At 37.7% G+C, this 22,799-nt stretch overlaps 1 protein-coding gene across 1 annotated transcript; it reads right to left on the bottom strand.

Annotated features, from left to right (window-relative positions):
- Nucleotides 1-949: 949 nt before the first annotated feature.
- Nucleotides 950-7,705, bottom strand: LOC128369823 (uncharacterized). The gene is made up of 3 exons (XM_053330900.1): nt 7,606-7,705; nt 2,420-5,506; nt 950-984 (listed from the first exon to the last, which is right to left on the bottom strand). Exons 1-3 carry the CDS (start codon nt 7,703-7,705, stop codon nt 950-952), a joined length of 3,222 nt encoding a protein of 1,073 aa, XP_053186875.1.
- Nucleotides 7,706-22,799: the final 15,094 nt, after the last annotated feature.

The raw sequence follows: 22,799 nt of genomic DNA, 5'->3' as shown, positions 1-22,799 counted from the left end.
TTAACCTGACTATTAAAGCTTTACTGTATTTGTTCAATTTAAAGATAAAATAGACTCCCAAAAAAAGCAATACACTTATTTTCATCTACTATTATGGATCATACTTTGAAACTTAACACAGTTCAGTGTAAAATGTTTATGTTTCTAGTAAATGTTCAAATAAATCCAAAAACACTGAATCTTTAAAATGAAGACACAGTTTATGTCAAAGGTCAGCAGGTTCAACAATGGTCCAGTTTTTCTCAGCTCTGCTTACTGAGGGAGTCGATGTTGTACAGACAGTGAAAACATCCAAATATGTTGTTAACATGTTTTATTTCTTTATTTGTTTTAATTCATTCAGTAATAAAAAGGAAAGGTTAATAAAACAGTTTCAGGTTGTATTTGAGGGAATTTTTCATAATCACAAAATACAAAGAAAACAAAGATAATGAAATATACAGTAGAAAACAAATATAGAAAGTCTGCTTTAAATTCATATTTACTCTTAAATCTCCTCATTTATAATAAAAATGCACTTCAATTCACAAAATCCAAGTTACAAAATGTTTCAAATAAACAAAAATATTGTAAAATAATTAAGTTTTAAAAGAGAACAAATAATAAACAACTTAATGAGAAAAAATAAATTCAATATAAGAAAAAGGCAAGAGCAAACAACACATATTTAAATGAGATAAAATCAATTCAATGAAAATCAAAACTCAAATAAAATCAAGAAAAACTGATAAAAGTTTTAAAAGATTAAAAGAGATCACTGAGTCAGCCGACCTGATCTCATCATTTGTTGTGCTGTTTCCAAACTGTCAGGTTAAATTTCAGGAAATAAGTTTAAAATAATGAACAAGACATCTAAACGTTCTCTATTTAATATAATGGTGCAGCCATAAAAACACAGAGTCAGTGTGAACATTGACATTTTAACAATGTAAAGTCAATGTAAATGTGCTCAATAGTTAATTTGCACCTGCAGTCCTGACACGACTAAAACGAGACAAACAGATAAAACACTTCATACATAATAGAGCTGCAATCAATATAAGAGGAAAAGAACAACTGGAGAAAATGTATCACAACTCTTTGTCCTTAAACAATCTTCAACAATCAATACAATCAAACAGGAATACAACTGAGTCAATCTATAAAAACATCATTCATGAGTACATATCATATATAGCTGCTTATATAACTTCATGCACAATATATATGTGATACTGTCAGATTAAGAACTAGTTTAAATCATCAACTATTTAATGTAACACAACATGTCATAGCAACAAGGTGATTTAATATTTCAGATATGAAGCATGAGAAACCAGCAGGTGTAGTTGTGACTGTTCATCTGGTGTTGTGTGTGTATATATGTGAGATGTATCATTGAATCAGAGTACGTCCACACTGCGTCGCTTCATTTGTAAACACATCTTTTTCTCTGTGTTTCAGCCCTCAGTCCAGACTAAAACTGCATTTTCTCACCCAAAACTGAGCTTTTCTGAGACGTTCTCCAGACTGTTTGAATCTAAAACAGCAGCTTGGTGTTTCAGTGTGTACGAGGAAAGTACACGTTCTTCTTCTATACTATACAAGGGTGTCAATCTATTCATCAATAACCATAACTCTACTGTAAAGAGATGACATTGTAATTCATAATTGATTTAAATAGATACTAAAACAGTAGTTCATCTTAGAATAAAAGTAAAAACTGAGTAGATGAAAAAAGACTAGTTTGGTAAATCATGTGATGCAGCTCAGAAGGCAGCCATCTTGAATTTGGTAAATAAGGGACCACTGTTTCCTGCATTGCTATGATGATCCACTAGAGGGCAGCTAACATGAGCCTGATTGGATACAATATGTCTGTCAGGTTATCACTTAAACATCTTCATGATTTGTTTCCCGACACTTGACAGGTTTAGGCAAAAATTGCTTATGCCTGTCATGTTCCTCAGGAAACGAACTCGTTGCTCCCAACCTGGTTTGGCCTCAGATTCCTCCGCCTCAATAAGCATGTCAATACACTGTTGAGTAGAGAGAGGATTTGGCTTCAGTGCTATCTCTTTCAGTCTGTTTGACCAATTTTCAGAGTTCCTTATCATTTTCTTCAACTCTGTCTCCACAAGATGTGTTTCATTCCTCAGTTTTTCAATCAAAGTCTGAGTATCCTTTTTCTCTGCAGCTTTTAGGTACTTTTCTTTCAGCTCTTTCACTGTTCGTTTTTCCTTAACCTCCTTATACTCCCATCTGTACTTCTGATTAACATGTACACTCAAGGAACAATTGCCTGGGCACACAGTACAGTATCCACCTGGTCCCATTACAGCACAGCTTCTTTTATGTGTGTTTTTGAGTACTTGACAGGTACATGGATAATGACAGGTATGATCACACTGCTGACAATTAGTGGAGTTATGTCCAGTACCAGAAATATCTTCTTGAACAAACTTTGTGACAGTAACCTCAAACTCAAAATTCTCATTGTTGCTGATCTTTGCCGCATGTTCTCTCAATTTGTTGGACGTCTGTTTTATCTCCTCAATCTTACCCACCATAATTTTAACCTGCTTCTGCAAAGTTTTCACTGAATTGTCAAGCTGCTTTATTTCTCTGAGGACTTCCTTTGTCATATTCAAGCTTTTGGTGTCTATGTAATTAAGAGCAGCAAAAAAACTCTTCACACCTTCTGTCCCCATGTTCCAGCACATCTGATCAAAGCCTCCATCTTCATCATCTTCATCATCTTCATCATCTTCATCTGAGCTGTTTGCTGCAGATGATTTGTTGTCTGCAAATAACGCTGAGTTATTGAATTTGAAGTGAACTGGCAGCCCGTCTTTTGTTTTAGGACATGGGACACCTGATTCATTGATCGCCTCTAGAACTGGTGGATGTTGACTGTCTGCAGATGTCACCAGAACTCTGATGTTTTCTGCCACATCTTTGCCAAAGATTGAAAGCACAAAATCAAACATATATTTCTGTGATGCTGTGAGTTGTTCTGATGCAGCTGGAACTACGAAGCACACAGCATCAATTTCACTGATGGTCTCAGTAGAGAGGAGATTATGTAGCTCGTTGGTGATTTCTTTGTCTCTTTCATTGTCACTTGCATCTCCAAAGCCTGGAGTGTCCACAATGGTCAGAGAGAAGGGGGTTTTAAACGCGTCTTGATGATTGATTTTGTACACAGTGACTTCAGAGGTCTGGCTTTCAGCTTGTGATTTGGACTGATCCTCATCAACTAATTTCAATCTGAAATCATCCTTCCACTCTACTCCAGCAATGTAGTTGATCATTCCATTGATGAGAGTGGACTTTCCTGATCCGGTCGCTCCAAAAAGCATTATAGTACGATTATGTCTCATGCTTTCATTACCAAAGTTATACTTCTGGCAACCATCTATGTCCATGTCTTCTTCTTTCAGGGGCAGTTTGTAAATTGAGGGAGATCCACAATTTATGGTTTCGCTTTCACGTATGAGAATTTCTGCGAGTCGTGTATATTTTGTTGTGCAGACATTCACAGTGATGCTTTCTTTGCTTCTACCAGCTTCACCACAGTCACACCTGACTCTGACAGCATATTCTGTCTCTGACTGAAGACCTGAAATTATCCCCTTTTCAGCTCTTGACACCATTTGGTCCCACTGGAGATCTTCTTTCACCTCTTTCTCTGTTTGGGCGTACTCCACGATGTAACTCAAAATGTGGACATCTTGTCCGATCTCTGCAGGTTTCCCCCAGCTAACTGATATCTCACTGGAGTTTGTTTCAACTTGAGGTTTTCCAGGAGGGCTGCAAGGTAAAGGTTTAATGTGACCACTGACTACACCAGCTGGTCCAACACCTAATGAGGTCACTGCTCTGCATCTGAACATATACTCTGTGTTAGGAGTCAGACCGCTCACTGTGACTTCTTCAGCTTTTGCTGCTGTTGTTTGTTTCCATCCATCCTCTCCACTGACACAGTACTCTACACAGTAGGAGGTGATGTTCTCTGCTCCAAATCTTGGTGGAGAGATCTTCAGTGTCACACTGTTGTGGGTTACATCACCTGCTGTCACTGTTTCAGGCTTTGAAGGAGGCTCATAGTTCTCACTGACAGTAAAGCCGTCTTTATAAACGTAGATGCTTGAACCTTTCTGTGTCTCATTTGTTAAACCCACTGTCAGGAACTTTATGTTCTCATTCTCTTTGTTGGCTTCTGCAAAATCACTGAACAGGTTTGTTTTGATCCTTGTTGCATCTGATACTTCTTTAGAGGCGTACCATTGTTCCTTCTCTATGTCATGACAACGTGGATCTTGAGGGTCGTCTGCTTTGGGTTTTTGTTTTAAGTAGTTTGATAAAGCTGAGAGGTACGGTTCAGCACTTCCCAGTGAGGTGAAGACAAAACACACAGCATGTTCTGCATTGAGAGTTTCCTTGTACAATTCATTTTGAGATGGGACAATCTTTGTGTTTTTCATCTTGTCGGTGAAAGACTGTAAAGTGTAGATTTCTCTGTCTTTACAGTCCATCCACTTGTTCAGGCTTGTGTTGTTGAAAGGAGAAGAACGTCTCTTCTTCAGGATCTCGGCCAGCACAGCCTCCTCTTCCCCTCCTCCCCGGATTGATGGAAGTATCTTTGCCAAGTTTTGTTGGAAGTCTAGTTTGAACTCAGAGAAAACTTCTTTAAAAGTTTTAAGTTTTTTACCAATCTGTGGGAACTGCTGTGCAGTGGTGGTTCTTATGGCATCACTGCATCTCATTTCCAGCTCAGTGAAGTCCTCCAGGACACTCTGGCATTCTTGCACTAATCCTAAACTTATCTGACGGACGAGTTTAGCAGCAGATGAATCTAAAGTCACAAGTGGCAGCAGCCAGACCTTCATTGGCACAGCATTTTCTCCATTGGTTCCCAGCACCTGTGGCAGGCTTTGGTAAACTTGTACAGCATCCTGAAAGGTTGTTGGAGTTTTCTGCAGTAAAAAGTCTCCATGGAATTTGCAGGAGAATTTCTCCACCTTTTCAATGTCCTTATCGTTCATTTTCAAGGAACCTTCCCCCTCTATTGAGAGGCTGGGGATTTTCTTGATCATCACCTTCAAGTTGCCCTGAATGTCTTGATGACTTTCTTCATCAGACACCTCACGGTCAAAGACAAAGAAGGCTTGTGCCCCATAAAGGATAGCTGTGACTACATGTGTTGCTATTCCTTTATCAAAGACATTTTGATGCTTGACTTTTCCAAGTTGATTCATTGACAGTTGCTGCATCTTTGTGGTTGCTTGGTAGTTCAGTGTTACTCTGGACTGATTTTTGGATGTTTTACTATCATTCAGGTATTTGGCAGATCCTCCAACCTCTACTAGTCCACCTAAGAAACTTGCCTTCAGGGATGCTTCAACATTTAACGCTGAAGATTTATCTGCAATTGATTCAGATGCAACTATGTCAAAATTGTTGTAGTGCTGAGGTCTTTCTTGTATATAATTTTTCAGATCATTAAGGTCCCACAATGTCATGCCTGCAAAAGAAAAGCAAAAATCAAGATCAACTTGAATGTAACTTGTATGAAGGAACTGATGTTTAGCCATTTTATATCGCATCCCTTGAGGGATTATAAAACACCTTTTAACAGAAAGACAACCTGTCATCACAAGAATAAATGCATTTTCTAGCAAAATCCACAAATCCAAAAATTTGTGAGACTTTGCCATTTTGAACTGTGGCAGTCCCAAAGACTTACAAATAAGTTAAAAGAGAACTTGAGTATATGACAGCTTTTAGTGCAGATAATGGCTCTCCACTGATATGACTGTGTGTGTGTGTAACATGTTCAGAGCTGACAGCGTGTCGCTAGTCACCCAACATGTTAAATACTGAATGAGTCACAAAAGCCTCAAATGTTTTTGCACAGCAGCAGTAACACCTGAGGCCTGTACTACGAAGCTGGATTTTCTCTTATCGAGGTAACTTCAGGGTTAACCCGGGGTTTTCCGTACTATGAAGCTGGTTCACTTCTTACCGGGGTAAATCACCATGGTAACTTGTGCTGAACGGCTAACCTGCTCCGGAGCAGGTTATGTTCTGGATAAGAGATCAATGAGTACAAAAGCACCACCTCCTGACCAATCAGCTCTCTTAGAAAATGACCTGCCCATTCTTAAAAGATCCTGTCAACATTGGTGTGTGGATCGCGAGAGGAGCGCTTAGGAGAGAATGAGTTTTTAGCGATAGATGCAATGTTTTAATTGGCCAAAATATATATTTAAAAAATAATCATTGAGGCACGTGGGGGATATTATTCTGTAGGTTTGACATCCTGAGATCAAAGTGTCAGGGAGCATAATAACTGTATTTATTTATTGTAATTGTAAAAAACTGACGAAAATATATATTTGTAAAATAATCCTTGAGGCACATGAGGGATATTAGTCTGTATGTTATACAGTTGGTTTGAAATCATTCACTCAAATGGTTGAAGCGCATAATAGGTTTGTATTTTGAATGTTGAATATTAAACTAATTTAATGTCTCTTATGAAAGGAAGGGCACTGAGGAAGTGATCTGCCCCAAACGTCTGTGCCGTAATAAAGTGACATTGTGTGATCAGAGTGCTGTCCGTTTATATTGTCCGATAAATTAATATTGTATGATCTCGTGAATTTACACATTAACAGAGTCGGCTATTTTCTGCCAGCACTCCTTCCTGGCTTTTGCTGCTGCATCAGTGTTGCTTTTGGCCTGGATGATGTGTTTGAATTCTTCATATAGTTGAAGAATAATTGTCTGCTCCTCCATGGTAAAGTAGTCTGCTCTGCAGGGTTTCTGCATGTTTGTGATTGGTCAGACGCTGCAGACTCCTCCCCTTTATGTGAGCGCGCAGAGATCCAGATTGGAAAACCCTGGGTTGATTTACCGAGTTGATAACCAGCTTCGTAGTACCGCTTATCCTGGACTGCGAAGATCTGGTTAAGTCAACCCAGGTAACGGAGAGAGATCCTGGGTAGGTTAATCCAGCTTCGTAGTACAGGCCTCTGGTCTGTCAGGATCTGAGTGTACTTAATGTTCAGTGTTTTTCTGCACATCTACACAGGTCAGCTGTCACACTCAGTTTAATGTTCATATGTGGGATTGTTTACAATAAAACAGCTCTGATGGATGAATCCTGATGTGCAATTTTACCACAAAAATCCCAACTCAGATTACATCACAGTTTTGAGAAGAATCAAGCAGTTTTGATCACAACAATAAGAGAACTGGTTACTGCTGATCACAAATCAGTCCAGGTGATCTAATAAGAAAAAGCAACAGTAATTGTTCATGCCTCACATCTTACTAATACTAAGTTTTATTCCTGGGTTTTACTCCAATGCATTCACTCAATAGGTCGACAATTTAAAGGTTTCTTTTTCAACAGTCATCAATGTGAGTCTCTCATATCCAGCAACTCATTTAAATCCTTTATAACACAAAACAAAAGACACAAAAATGCCTAATTTTTTATTTCTAGTAGATCAGATCAGATTTTCCTTCCAGAGCAGTGTACCAATCTATGTTCATATTAAGAATGTTTTTATTATTGTTGTGATGCATTAAATATTTGTACATGTGAATGTTTACCAGGGATGAGTGAGTCTTTAAGGCAGTCATACAGCATCCCGAGGCTGAAAGGTCGACCGAGCGCTGCCACCTCCATCGTCCCCATGGCGTCAGCATCCATTGCTCAGTGTGAACTGGAAAACATGGACAACAGCTTGTTAGTTCTTCTTGTTGTTTGTCACCTTGAAATATTATACTTTAAACTCTGCTACATTTATTTGGCTGCTGCACTAAACTAGCTAACTGTATATAAAGTAGTGTAAACTAGCTAACTGTATATAAAGTAGTATAAACTAGCTAACTGTATATAAAGTAGTGTAAACTAGCTAACTGTATATAAAGTAGTATAAACTAGCTAACCGTATATAAAGTAGTATAAACTAGCTAACTGTATATAAAGTAGTATAAACTAGCTAACCGTATATAAAGTAGTATAAACTAGCTAACCGTATATAACGTAGTGTAAACTAGCTAACCGTATATAAAGTAGTGTAAACTAGCTAACCGTATACAAAGTAGTATAAACTAGCTAACTGTATATAAAGTAGCGTAAACTAGCTAACTGTATATAAAGTAGTGTAAACTAGCTAACTGTATATAAAGTAGTATAAACTAGCTAACTGTATATAAAGTAGTATAAACTAGCTAACTGTATATAAAGTAGTGTAAACTAGCTAACTCTATATAAAGTAGTGTAAACTAGCTAACTGTATATAAAGTAGTATAAACTAGCTAACTGTATATAAAGTAGTATAAACTAGCTCCAGCTCCAGCAGCTACAACAGTAACATGCTGCTCTAACACTGATGCTTCACTATTAATAATCTAATGATGTCATATATAATAATATATCACTACTTTTACTGTAATACTGCAGTACTTTTACTGTAATACTGCATACTACATCACTCATAATACTGCAGTACTTTTACTGTAATACTGCATACTACATCACTATAATACTGCAGTACTTTAACTGTAATACTGCATACTACATCACTATAATACTGCAGTACTTTTACTGTAATACTGCATACTACATCACTATAATACTGCAGTACTTTAACTGTAATACTGCATACTACATCACTATAATACTGCAGTACTTTTACTGTAATACTGCATACTACATCACTATAATACTGCAGTACTTTTACTGTAATACTGCATACTACATCACTATAATACTGCAGTACTTTTAATGTAATACTGCATACTACATCACTATAATACTGCAGTACTTTTACCACATTAAGTATCTGAATACGTTTTCCATTGCAGTACTTTAATGTTTGGTGTGTTTTATTATTGAAGTTATTTAGAAGCAGAGGGCTACGAGCACTGAGCTGTCTGCAGGACTTTGACCTTTGACCCAGTGATGTGACCCAGTTTTTATTTCTTCTTGTTAATATTTGATGTTTTTTATTGATAGTTTGATCTTCAATGTGGTTGGTGCTCTCTTGAATCTTAATTACAGTGTTTCAATATTTAAGAGTAGCAGTAGAATAATAATAATAATAATAAGTGTATTATTTCCTTATGTTAATATTTGCATTTGGTAGCTACAGTAGAGCTTCTGTCTGTTGTGTTCTTCATACTGTGTAATTAATGTCTCTTCTTTTTTCATTTCAGTGTTTCAGACCACAAACAATCCTGTACAATAGTTATTAATAAAGAGTTATTGTATGAAGCCATTAACCAGCTCAGATGTACAGTGACCTCATGTTTATATAATTACACTACATCTTTATGTACAGTTCTGATGTGGGAGAGGTGGACGTCACTTTTTCTGTTTATTAGAATTGGAATTAAACTTCATTGTCCACCAGTTTTTATCTCTCCAAATCATAAAAGTGAGACAAGAACATGCAACATATACAAGCAGTAACATATTAAACTGATGTGGTAACAAGACACCACTGAGACATTAAGATAACATGAAGCAGGAGCTCTGCTTTAGTTTAAAATGTTGAACACAACTGGTATAAAATACTAGATAAGAATACTTGTGGTACCCTGTAGTGCCTCCCAGAGTCTCACACTGACACTATCCTAATCCATCACATTATTTCTCTTTTTTAATGTGTATATTTTTGTTCCTGACGGTATCAGACATCCTGGTGTTACATCATTTTATTACTAACCAACACAAAGCAGAAGCCTTACTGGTCACATACCTGCCTGTAACCTTATTGAATGGATCTAATCTGTTATAAATTCTACTTCATCATGCATCACTCTTTCATTTCTTAAATCATTTCTTAAACTTAGCCACAAAAAGAATTTTTAACAACGAGCAGCAACAAGTGTTTCTAATGGTTTTACTGGAGGTCTTACCTGATTTACGTTTGGTTTGAGTTTCCTGCAGGTTGAAGCTGTTCTTTGTGTTTCTGCAGCTGTACAGTGAAGTCCAACAAAGGAGATTCACATCATCAGTTTGGTTATAACAGCAGCAAGAAACTCTCTTTATCTCTCTGAAACATCTGCAGCCACAGTGCTCTCACACACATCATGAATATCTTGATCAGAACTCTTCAATAACACGAGTGCTGATCATGTTTAAGCTCTCTCCTCATTTTTCTTTCACTTCACTAAGATCATGTTGACCTGAATGAGTTTAGAGACCCTGCAGCTCTAATCTGGAAAAACAACAATAAAACAGAATCAGTGTACTTACAGCAGAAAGGTTTGTGATGCTCTGAGAGCGCTCTGTGCTTTCTACCTTTATATTCTCTATGAGGGACAAACTCTGATCTTTAATCATTAACAGAAGAAGGTGTTGAGAAGAATCACTCTGATTTCTCAGAAATGGTGTGACCTGTATGACGCTAGTAAGCGCCTGATAAGCTGAAAGTCAATGGTGTTCCCTCTTAGGTCCTCTCACCACTTTTATTTGTTTTCTATGATGTTTTATCAGAAGCTCAGGAGTTTAAATATTGACACTAGCTTCATGAAAATGTTTTAAGGCGTGTCCACACTTGGAACGATAACTAAATTATAAATTAATAGTTTTAAATGTCGTTCTAATTCCAGTGGATGGAGGAGTTGTGGAGAAGAATTTCTCAGAAATGGTGTGACTTGTGTGATAGGTAGCGTTTCCCCTCCCTCCTCTTCTCAATTCAGCCACATCCCACAATCACTGGTTGTCAACAGGTGAGGCCTAAATACTTTCCTGGTCCCTGTTAAAGCTGATTTTGCCTCGCTCTGTCCTGACTCTGCATTTGTTTGAGCGATGCCAATGTCCAACTAAGGTACACATTTTTGTCCTGTCTGTTATAAATATTGTTGGCGCATGCATTTAGTCCTCCTTGTGTCTGTGCAGGTGTGACTGCAGGAATATGAGAGCTAACTGGAACATGTGCCTTTCATAATAGGAACAGGAAAATCATGTTGGCTCCCATATGACCTAGTTGCTGTATTTGCAAAGGAGGAGCTCTGGCTACTGCTGTTTTTGCCCCTTGACAAATTTACTCTGCATGTATGGTTACCTTGTTTGGTTTATTGCTTTGACTATTCATTTTTGATAGTTGATCTGTGTTTTCAATTAAGTTCTTTTGGATTTGGGTTTTTTTTCTTTCTCTTTTCTTTCTAACCCTAACCCTAACCCTGACTTTTGGATTTGGGGTTTTTTCTATCCCTTTTCTTTTGTAAACCAGATTTTGTGAGGTTCTCTGTAGAGCCAGTACAGGGCTGTCATGTGCTAACAGGTGGAGGGTCACTGGGTGGAGGGCTGCCATTCTCTGGGTCCTATTGCATGTTTAAACTTGCTGTATATTCTAACCTGTGCCTTATTTATGTAGTGCGTATGTGTGACCTGTTCTCCCCCTCCCTCTTGTAGGCTTCCCTGACACCGCCCTTATTTTTTATTAAGCCTCAAATTAATCTGTATATAAATACACAGTGTAGATTGTTTGAAACTGGATCTTGCATCTCTTCTCCTTTTCTCTATATACTAAGAATATATCAAGTGGTATTCTCTGGGTGAAATTCCCAGAGTGGTGTTGTCACCTTTGCTGTCAGCAGTTTATAGTTGACCTGGTCACACTTGTATGATACTGAAATAATCATAATGATATATTTTATTTGACACATATGCCAACACAACACTTATATACTCACACTCACAATAAAAACAGGGGTTAAGGGGCAAGTTGAGGTAAAACATAAGTAATAACATTTAGTGGATGATTCTCTGTTTTTGTACCATTTACACATATGAACAGCTGTTACACATCAAAGCAAAACACTTAACACTGTTTAAACCCAGGTTCAGATTTGTAAAAACTCAAATCTGGACATTAATCACTAAATTTGCTAAAACAGAAAACATTCACTGAAATATATCTTTGTTTCTATTTTCATGAACAAAATAAAGGTTTCAGAAATCTCAAAGTGGGTTTAAACCGTGTTGAGAGCTTTTCCTGTTCACCTGAGTAAAAGGGGCAGAAATAGAGAATCAATCAACCACTAAATATCATTATTCATGTTTGCCTTAACTTTACTCCTTCTTCTCTTTCTATGGATGTTTTAGTGACAACAGTGATACTGGTATTAATCTGACAGTTAAACTTTACTGTATTAGGTCAATTTAAGATAAAATAAGACTTTTCATTCATCTATTACCATGGACCATACTTTAAAACACCACACAATCAGTCTGATCTCTCAGAAATGGTGTGACCTGTATGACACTGAAGTAAACTACTGATTACATGAAAGTCAAGCGTTCCCCTTGAGATGTGTCCTCTAACCACTTTTATCTGTTTTCTATAATCTTTCATCAGAAGCTCAGGAGTTTTAATATGGACACTACCTTCATGACAATGTCTTATTCTTGTTTCAAATCTCCTCTTTAATGATCATGTTTGGGTCACTTACCTTGTAAAGCAGGAGCAGGTTAGAAGGAATAGTTAAAATATGCAGTAAAGCTGCAGTCACAAACCTTAATGATCTCTCCCGAGTGTACAAAGTCAGAGGCACAAAGAAAGCCCAGTCAGTCCTGGTTCAGTGAGTTCAGGTTGCTTCCATCTGGTCGCAGATATCATCCACAAAGATTCAGGAACTATACATTTAACAAGTCATCTGTCCCTGCTGCTATTGGCCTCTTCAATGACATTATGTAAGTCTATGTTTTATTTAAATAGTTTATGTGGATTGTTGAGGGTGATTATATTGTTTTCACTGCTGGCTCTGACAACAAAGCAGTGAAATCTCCTTTTTTCTGTGTTTATTTTACAAAGTTTGAGACAAATTTACATTTTGGAAAACATTTTTACAACTCATAAAACAAAATTACATTAGCAAAACACTTCTACCAGTCCAGAAACAAATTAACAAATGACACAAACCGGAAATGGAAAGTACCAAATACTACGTGACATGGAAGTGATAAAATGAGCGATGCTAGTCTGTACCAGCACACCAGTATGTTTACTCAGCTGTTTAATAAACCATACACACATATAAGCATATTTGTGTATGAACTAAGCTAGCTGCTACTGCTAACTGCTAGCTGCTACTGTCATGCTATGTAACGCTGTAACAGTTTTCTTCTTCTCTCGACATTTTCACAACTAATCTCTTACTGACTCTACAGCACCACCCGGTGGCGGAATTTATACAACTCTTAACTCATGAATGAACCAACTGCAACGCAAATTAAACCATTAATGAACTAAATTACTCATAGAAAACCCAACAACTTTATCTTAGAGAAGCACAGTTTGTGTTCAACATTAACTGTTGTCAGCAGCCCCAGGAGTTTATGAGAAATACATTTGTTTGTTATGTAATTAATGTTTTCTTTGACAGGGTTAGATAAAACCTACTGTGATCTCTGTCTTTACTTGTGTTAACCAAAAACCTCTAAGTTTGTATTTTTTTGTGAGTAATTTAGTTCATTTAATGGTTTAATTTGCGTTGCAGTTGGTTTATTCATGAGTTAAGCGTTGTATTAATTCCGCCACCAGATGGTGCTGTAGAGTCAGATATTAGTTGTGAAAGTGTCGAGAAAAGAAAAAAACTCGGTTCAGTGTTGTACACAGTATGACAGTGCTGGCTCTGAAACAATTGCCCCTCAGGGAAAGTTAGGGAAAACATGAAACCTTTATTTTATTTGCTGTCAGACTTTCAGATTTGTGAAAACTAAAAAGGATGATTTTGCCCCCATCCAGACCACATTAGATTAACTACTCATAAAATCTGAAAGCAGCAGCTGTTCATATGTGTAAGTGGTGCAAAAACAAAGAATCAGCTGCTAAATATTATTATTAATGTTTCCTTTAACTTCTCTTCTCCTTCTCCTCTGTCTATAATAGTGACACTGACATTAACCTGACTATTAAAGCTTTACTGTATTTGTTCAGTTTAAAGATAAAATAGACCAAAAAAAAAGCAATACACTAATTTTCATCTACTATTATGGATCATACTTTGAAACTTAACACAGTTCAGTGTAAAATGTTTATGTTTCTTGTAAATGTTCAAATAACTCCAAAACACTGAATCTTTAAAATGAAGACACAGTTTATGTCAAAGGTCAGCAGGTTCAACAATGGTCCAGTTTTTCTCAGCTCTGCTTACTGAGGGAGTCGATGTTGTACAATCAATCAATCAATCAATCTTTATTTGTATAGCTCCAAATCACAACAAAGTTATCTCAAGGCACTTTACACATAGAGCAGGTTCTAAACCAAACTCTTCAGGTTTTAACTTTAAAGAGACCCAACATTCCCACATGAGCAACAGTGGCGAGAAAAAACTCCTTTTTAACAGGAAGAAACCTCAGGCAGAACCAGACTCAGAAGTGGGCGGACATCTGCCTCGACCGGTTGGGGTTGAGAGGAGAGAAAGGAAGGATAGAGGAGAGAGGCACAATGAAAATCAACAATGGAGCCAGATGGTCCGGGACTGGAATCCGTCATCCGGACGTCTACAGGCCCAGATTACCTGTAGGACGAGAAAGCAGAGCCAGAAACCAGAAACCAGAAAGACAACTTCCGGGGAAGAAGTTTAGGTTATTGAATGCATTAATAGAACATAAGTGTTAATGGATATAGATAGATAGAGAGAGAGAGAGAGAGAGAGGGAGGAGAAGGAGAGAGAGGCCCGGTGCATCATGGGGGTGGGGGTCCCCCGGCAATCTAAGCCTATGGCAGCATAAGTTAAGAGCTCAAAGAGCCCTAACTATAAGCTTTATCAAAAAGGAAAGTTTTAAGCCTACTCTTAAATGTAGGGAGGGTGTCTGCCCCCCGGACCAAATCTGGAAGATGGTTCCACAGGAGAGGAGCCTGATAGCTGAAGGCTCTACCTCCTGTTCTACTTTTAGAGATATTAGGAACCACAAGTAGACCTGCATGCTGGGAGCGCAGTCTTCTAGTAGGTACATAAGGTACTATCAGTTCTTTAAGATATGATGGAGCCTGACCATTAAGAGCTTTGAAGGTGAGGAGGAGGATTTTGAATTCTATTCTGAATTTTACGGGAAGCCAATGCAGTGAAGCCAAGATGGGAGTAATATGATCTCTCTTTCTAGTTTTTGTCAGAACACGGGCAGCTGCATTCTGGACCAGCTGGAGAGTCTTTAGAGACTTGTTAGGACAGCCTGATAATAATGAATTGCAGTAGTCCAGCCTAGAAGTAACAAATGCATGGACTAGTTTTTCAGCATCATTTTGAGACAGGATATGTCTAATTTTTGCAGTATTACGCAGATGAAAGAAGGCAGTCCTTGAAATTTGTTTTATGTGGGAATTAAAGGACAGATCCTGATCAAAGATAACTCCTAGGTTCCTTACAGTGGAGCTGGAGGCCAGAGTAATGCCATCCAGAGTAATTATGTCGTTTGATAGTGAATTTCTAAGGTGTTTAGGGCCAAGCACAATAACTTCAGTTTTTTCTGAGTTTAATAACAGGAAGTTACAGGTCATCCAGGCTTTTATGTCCTTAATGCATTTTTGTAGTTTAGATAATTGGTTAGTTTCATTAGGCTTTATTGATAGCTATAATTGAGTATCATCTGCATAACAATGAAAATTTATTGAGTGATTCCGGATAATGTTTCCTAAAGGAAGCATATATAAGGAGAATAGTATTGGTCCAAGCACTGAGCCTTGAGGAACACCATATCTAACTTTTGTTTGCATGGAGGATTTATCATGAACATTTACAAACTGAAATCTATCAGATAGGTATGATTTAAACCATTTCAATGCGGTTTCTTTAATGCCAATTAAATGTTCAAGTCTCTGTAACAGGATTTGATGATCAATAGTATCAAAGGCAGCACCAAGTCTAACAGGATGAGGACAGAGAGAAGTCCATTGTCTGATGAGGTTAAAAGGTCATTTGTAACTTTCACCAGTGCAGTCTCTGTGCTATGATGAGCTCTATATCCAGACTGAAAATTCTCAAATAAACTGTTACTATGGAGAAAGTTACACAGCTGATTAGCAACTGCTTTCTCAAGGATCTTAGAGAGAAAGGGAAGGTTTGATATCGGCCTGTAGTTGGCTAGAACCTCTGAATCAAGAGTAGGCTTTTTAAGAAGTGGTTTAATTACAGCTACCTTAAAGGACTGTGGTACATAACCTGTCACCAAAGACAGATTAATCATATCTAACAAGGAAGTGCTAACTGAGGGGAATACTTCCTTGAGCAGCCTAGTTGGAATCGGGTCTAAGAGACAAGTTGATGGTTTCGATGAAGTAATCATTGAAGTTAATTCTGTAAGGTTGACTGGAGAGAAGCAGTCTAAGGTATCAGGTTTAACAGCGATGTCTAGGTATTCTGTGTTAGAAGATGAATCAGAGTTTATTGAGGGCAAGAGGTGATTGATTTTGTCCCTAATGGTTACAATTTTATCATTAAAGAAACTCATGAAGTCATCACTACTGAGAGTTAAAGGAATACATGGATCAGTAGTATTGTGGCTCTTTGTCAGTTTAGCCAAAGTACTGAAAAGAAACCTTGGACTGTTTTTATTCTCCTCTATCAGTGATGAGTAGTAGGCGACTCTGGCATTACGGAGGGCCTTCTTATATGCTTTAAGACTTTTTTGCCAGGCTAAGTGAGATTCTTCTGATTTAGTAGAACGCCATAGTCTTTCTAATTTTCGTGAAGTTTGTTTTAGTTGTCTGGTTTGGGAATTGTACCATGGAGCTGTTCTCTGTTGTTTAATTACCTTCTTTTATGGAGGGGTGCTGGAGTTCAGAGTTTTTCTCAGTGAGTCTGCAGCACTATCCACAACACAGTCAATCTGGGGGGGACTAAAGTCAGAATAAGTCATCTCAGTTGTATTGAGACATGGCATTGAGTTCAGTACTGATGGAATTATTTCTTTAAATTTAGTGACAACACCATCAGACAGACATCTAGTAAGAACATGTTTGTCTAACGGCGTATAGTCCAGTAATAGGAATTCAAACGTTATTAAATAATGGTCAGATAAAGAAGGATTATGAGGGAAAACTATTAAATGTTCAACTTCAATACCATATGTCAAAACAAGGTCAAGGGTGTGGTTATAACAGTGAGTGGGTTCATTTACATTTTGAGAGAAGCCAATTGAATCCAATAAAGCAATAAATGCAGTGTTAAGGTCATTATCAACATCCACATGAATGTTAAAGTCACCTACTATAAGTACTTTATCAGTACTCAGGACCAAATTTGATAAAAACTCTCAAAAGTCAGATAAAAATTGGGCATACGGGCCAGGAGGACGGTATATTACAACAAATAAAACTGGCTGTAAAGTTTTCCAGGCTGGATGAGAAAGACTGAGAACAAGACTTTCGAATGATTTGTAACTAAGTTTAGGTCTGGGGTTGATTGATTATTAAGTACAGACAGTGAAAACATCCAAATATATTGTTAACATGTTTTATTTCTTTATTTGTTTGAATTCATTCAGTAATAAAAAGGAAAGGTTAATAAAACAGTTTCAGGTTGTATTTGAGGGAATTTTTCATAATCACAAAATACAAAGAAAACAAAGATAATGAAATATACAGTAGAAAACAAATATAGAAAGTCTGCTTTAAATTCATATTTACTCTTCTATCTCCTCATTTATAATAAAAATGCACTTCAATTCACAAAATCCAATTTACAAAATGTTTCAAATAAACAAAAATGTCGTAAAATAATTAGTTTTTAAAAGAGAACAAATAAAAACTTAATTAGAAAAAAATAAATTCAATATAAGAAAAAGGCAAGAGCAAACAACACATATTTAAATGAGATAAAATCAATTCAATGAAAATTAAAACTCAAGTAAAATAAAAAAAAAATGATAAAAGTTTAAAAAAAGATTAAAAGAGATCACTGAGTCAGCCGACCTGATCTCATCATTTGTTTTGCTGTTTCCAAACTGTCAGGTTAAACTTCAGGAAATAAGTTTAAAATAATGAAGAAGACATCTAAACGTTCTCTATTTAATATAATGGTGCAGCCATAAAAACACAGAGTCAGTGTGAACATTGACATTTTAACAATGTAAAGTCAATGTAAATGTGCTCAATAGTTAATTTGCACCTGCAGTCCTGACACGACTAAAACGAGACAAACAGATAAAACACTTCATACATAATAGAGCTGCAATCAATATAAGAGGAAAAGAACAACTGGAGAAAATGTATCACAACTCTTTGTCCTTAAACAATCTTCAACAATCAATACAATCAAACAGGAATAAAACTGAGAGTCAATCTATAAAAACATCATTCATGAGTACATATCATATATAGCTGCTTATATAACTTCATGCACAATATATATGTGATACTGTCAGATTAAGAACTAGTTTAAATCATCAACTATTTAATGTAACACAACATGTCAAAGCAACAAGGTGATTTAATATTTCAGATATGAAGCATGAGAAACCAGCAGGTGTAGTTGTGACTGTTCATCTGGTGTTGTGTGTGTATATATGTGAGATGTATCATTGAATCAGAGTACGTCCACACTGCGTCGCTTCATTTGTAAACACATCTTTTTCTCTGTGTTTCAGCCCTCAGTCCAGACTAAAACTGCATTTTCTCACCCAAAACTGAGCTTTTCTGAGACGTTCTCCAGACTGTTTGAATCTAAAACAGCAGCTTGGTGTTTCAGTGTGTACGAGGAAAGTACACGTTCTTCTTCTATACTAAACAAGAGAGTCAATCTATTCATCAATAACATAACTCCACTGTAAGGAGATGACATTTTAATCTTTAATTGGTTTAATTTGATATTAAAACAGTGAAATTACCTGAAATACAAACTGTATCATATTTGATTCAAACATTTTCAACATTATAAACAAAATGAATTACACAATGTTTTTATGCTGCTTTAATCCAGCAAATACTCATCTTAGAATATGAATAAGACTAAAAAAATAGTAAAATGTGTGTTTGGTAAGTCATGTGACACAACTCAGAGGCAGCCTTCTTGAAGTAAGAGCCACTGTTTCCTGCATTGCTCTGATGATCCACTTGTTCATGATGTAAAGGTCTCTGAAACTCGTTTATCAATCATGATACAAATGGTGTTTCAGGCTTAATTATCTGAAGAGTTTCTCTCCTCTGTCCAGTTTAGCCATTAACTCTGCTTTTTGGCTCATGTTCATCAGGGCGTGAACTCTTTGCTTCCATCCTGGTCTGCCCTCAGTTTTCTCTCCCTCAACAAGCATGTCAATGTACTCTGGAGTGGAGAGAGGATTTGGTCTCAGTTCTATCTCTTTGAGTCTGTTTAAACACTTAGTAGACCTCTCCATCAATTTCTCCACCTCTGCCTGCACACGTTTATATTCAGCCTTCAATTTTTCCATCAAAGCCTGAACATGTTTCTTATCCTCTGAGGCTTTTATGTGCTTGTCTTTCAGCTCTTTCGCTGTTCGCTTCTCTTTAACTTCCTTATACTCCCATTTGCAAAACTGCTTAACATGTGTTCTCATAGAACATTTGCAGGGGCACACAGTACAGGGTACATGTGATAAAAATGAATATCCAGACATTAACATAATGTAACTATGATCACCTCTTTCCAGGCAGGTATATTGACACTGCTGACAATTGAAGACGTATTCAGAATGATCTACTAGAAAAGGCTTTGTGACAGTGACTTCAAACTCAAAATCCTTATTTCTGCTGATCTCTGCCTCATGCTCTTTCAGTTTATCAGATGTCTCTTTTATCTCCTCAAGCTTGGCTAACCCATGTTTAACCTGCTGCTGCACATTTTCAACTGAAATCTCAAGCAGCTCTCTTTCTCTGAGGACTTCCTTCGTCATTGTTAAGCTTTTGGTTTCTATCTCATTCAGAGCAACAAAAAACCTCTTCATGCTTTTTGTCCCCATGTTCCAAAACATCTGATCAAAGCCTCCATCTTCATCATCTTCATCTGAGCTGTTTGCTGCAGATGATTTGTTGTCTGCAAATAACGCTGAGTTATTGAATTTGAAGTGAACTGGAAGCCCGTCTTTTGTTTTAGGACATGGGTCACCTGAAGCATTGATCTCCTCTAGAAATGGTGGACGTTGGCTGTCTGCAAATGTCACCAGAACTCTGATGTTTTCTGCCACATCTTTGCCAAAGATTGAAAGCACAGAATCAAACACGTCCTTCTGTGTTGGTGTGAGTCGTGCTAACGAAGCTTGAACTACGAAGCACACAGCATGAATTTCACTGACAAACTCAGTAGAAAAGAGATTATGTAGCTGGTTGGTCATCCCTTTGTTTCTTTCATAGTCACTTGCATCTCCAAAGCCAGGAGTGTCCACAATGGTCAGAGAGAAGGGGGTTTGAAACCCGTCTTGGTGGTTGATTTTGTACACAGTGACTTCAGAGGTCTGGCTTTCAGCTTGTGATTTGGACTGATCCTCATTAACTAATTTAAATCTGAAATCGTCCTTCCACTCTACACCAGCAATGTAGTTCATCATTCCATTGATGAGAGTGGACTTTCCTGATCCGGTCGCTCCAAAAAGCATTATGGTACGATTCTGTCTCACGTTTTCTTCGCCAAAGTTATACCTCTGGCAACCATCTATGTCCATGTCTTCTTCTTTCAGAGGCAGTTTGTAAATTGAGGGAGATCCACAATTTATGGTTTCGCTTTCACGTTTGAGAATTTCTGCGAGTCGTGTATATTTTGTTGTGCAGACATTCACAGTGGTGCTTTCGTTGCTTCTACCAGCTTCACCACAGTCACATTTGATCCTGACAGCATATTCTGTCTCTGACTGAAGCTCTGAAATTATCCCCTTTTCAGCTCTTGACACCATTTGGTTCCACTGGAGATCTTCTTCTTTCACCTCTTTCTCTCTTTGGGCGTACTCCACGATGTAACTCAAAATGTGGACATCTTGTCCAATCTCTGCAGGTTTCTCCCAGCTAACTGATATCTCACTGGAGTTTGTTTCAACTTGAGGGTTTCCAGGAGGGCTGCAAGGTAAAGTTTTAATGTGACCACTGACTTCACCAGCTGGTCCAACACCTACTGAGGTCACTGCTCTGCATCTGAACATATACTCTGTGTTAGGAGTCAGACCGCTCACTGTGAATTCTTCAGCTTTTGCTGCTGTTGTTTGTTTCCATCCATCCTCTCCACTGACACAGTACTCTACACAGTAGGAGGTGATGTTCTCTGCTCCAAATCTTGGTGGAGAGATCTTCAGTGTCACACTGTTGTGGGTTACATCACCTGCTGTCACTGTTTCAGGCTTTGAAGGCGGCTCAAAGATCTCATTGTGAGAAAGGATGTCTTCATAAAGGTAGATGCTTGAACCTTTGTGTGTCTCATTTGTTAAACCCACTGTCAGGAACTTTATGTTCTTATTCTCTTTGTTGGCTTCTGCAAAATCACTGAACAGCTTTGCTTTGATTCTCATTACGTCTGATACTTCTTTAGAGGCATACCATTGTTCCTTCTCTATGTCATGACAACGTGGATCTTGAGGGTCGTCCGGTTTAGGTTTTTCTTTTAAGTAGTTTGATAAAGCTGAGAGGTACGGTTCAGCACTTCCCAGTGAGGTGAAAATAAAACACACAGCATGTTCTGTACTCAGAATTTCCTCATCAAGCTGACCTTGAGATGGGACGATCTTGGTATTTTTTACTATTTTGGTGAAAAACTTTAAGACACGGATTTCCTTCTCTTTACAGTACATCCACTTGTTCAGGCTTGTGTTGTTGAAAGGAGAAGAATGTCTCTTCTTCAGGATCTCTGCCAGCACAGCCTCCTCTTCCCCTTCTCCCCGGATTGATGGAAGTATTTTTGCCAAGTTTTGTTGGAATTCCAGTTTGTACTCAGAGAAATATTCTTTAAAAGTTTTAAGTTTGTCACCAATCTGTGGGAACTGCTGTGCAGTGGTGGTTCTTATTGCATCATTGCATCTCATTTCCAGCTCAGTGAAGTCCTCCAGGACACTCTGGCATTTCTGCACTAATCCTAAACTTATCTGACGGACGAGTTTAGCAGCAGATGAATCTAAAGTCACAAGTGGCATCAGCCAGACCTTCACTGGTACAGCATTTTCTCCATTGGTTTCCAGCAGTTGTGGCAGGCTTTGGTAGACTTCTACAGCATCCTGAAAGGTTGTTGGAGTTTTCTTCAGCAAAAAGTCTCCATGAAATTTACAGGAGAACTTCTCCACCTTTTCAATGCTTTTGTCGTTCATTTTGAGGGAACCTTCCCCCTCTATTGAGAGGCAGGGGATTTTCTTGATCATCACCTTCATGTTTCCCTGAATGTCTTGATGACTTTCTTCATCAGACACCTCACGGTCAAAGACAAAGAAGGCTTGTGCCCCATAAAGGATTCCTGTGACTACATGTGTTGCTATTCCTTTATCAAAGACATACGGATGCTTCACATTACCTCTTCCAAGTTGATTCATTGACAGTTGCTGCATCTTTGTGGTTGCTTGGTAGTTCAGTGTTACTCTGGACTGATTTTTGGATGTTTTACTATCATTCAGGTATTTGGCAGATCCTCCAACCTCTACTAGCCCACCTAAGAAACTTGCCTTCAGTGATGCTTCAACATTTAATGCTGAAGATTTATCTGCAATTGATTCAGATGCAACTATGTCAAAATTGTTGTAGCACTGAGGTCTTTCATGTATATCATTTTTCAGATCATTAAGGTCCCACAATGTCATGCCTGCAAAAGAAGAAGCAAAAATCAACATCAGCTTCCCTCATGAATGAACTGATGTTCAGCTTTTT

This window comes from Scomber japonicus, chromosome 12, assembly GCF_027409825.1.
Source record: "Scomber japonicus isolate fScoJap1 chromosome 12, fScoJap1.pri, whole genome shotgun sequence".
Taxonomy (NCBI): domain Eukaryota; kingdom Metazoa; phylum Chordata; class Actinopteri; order Scombriformes; family Scombridae; genus Scomber; species Scomber japonicus.
This window is presented reverse-complemented; position numbering and strand designations above follow the sequence as displayed.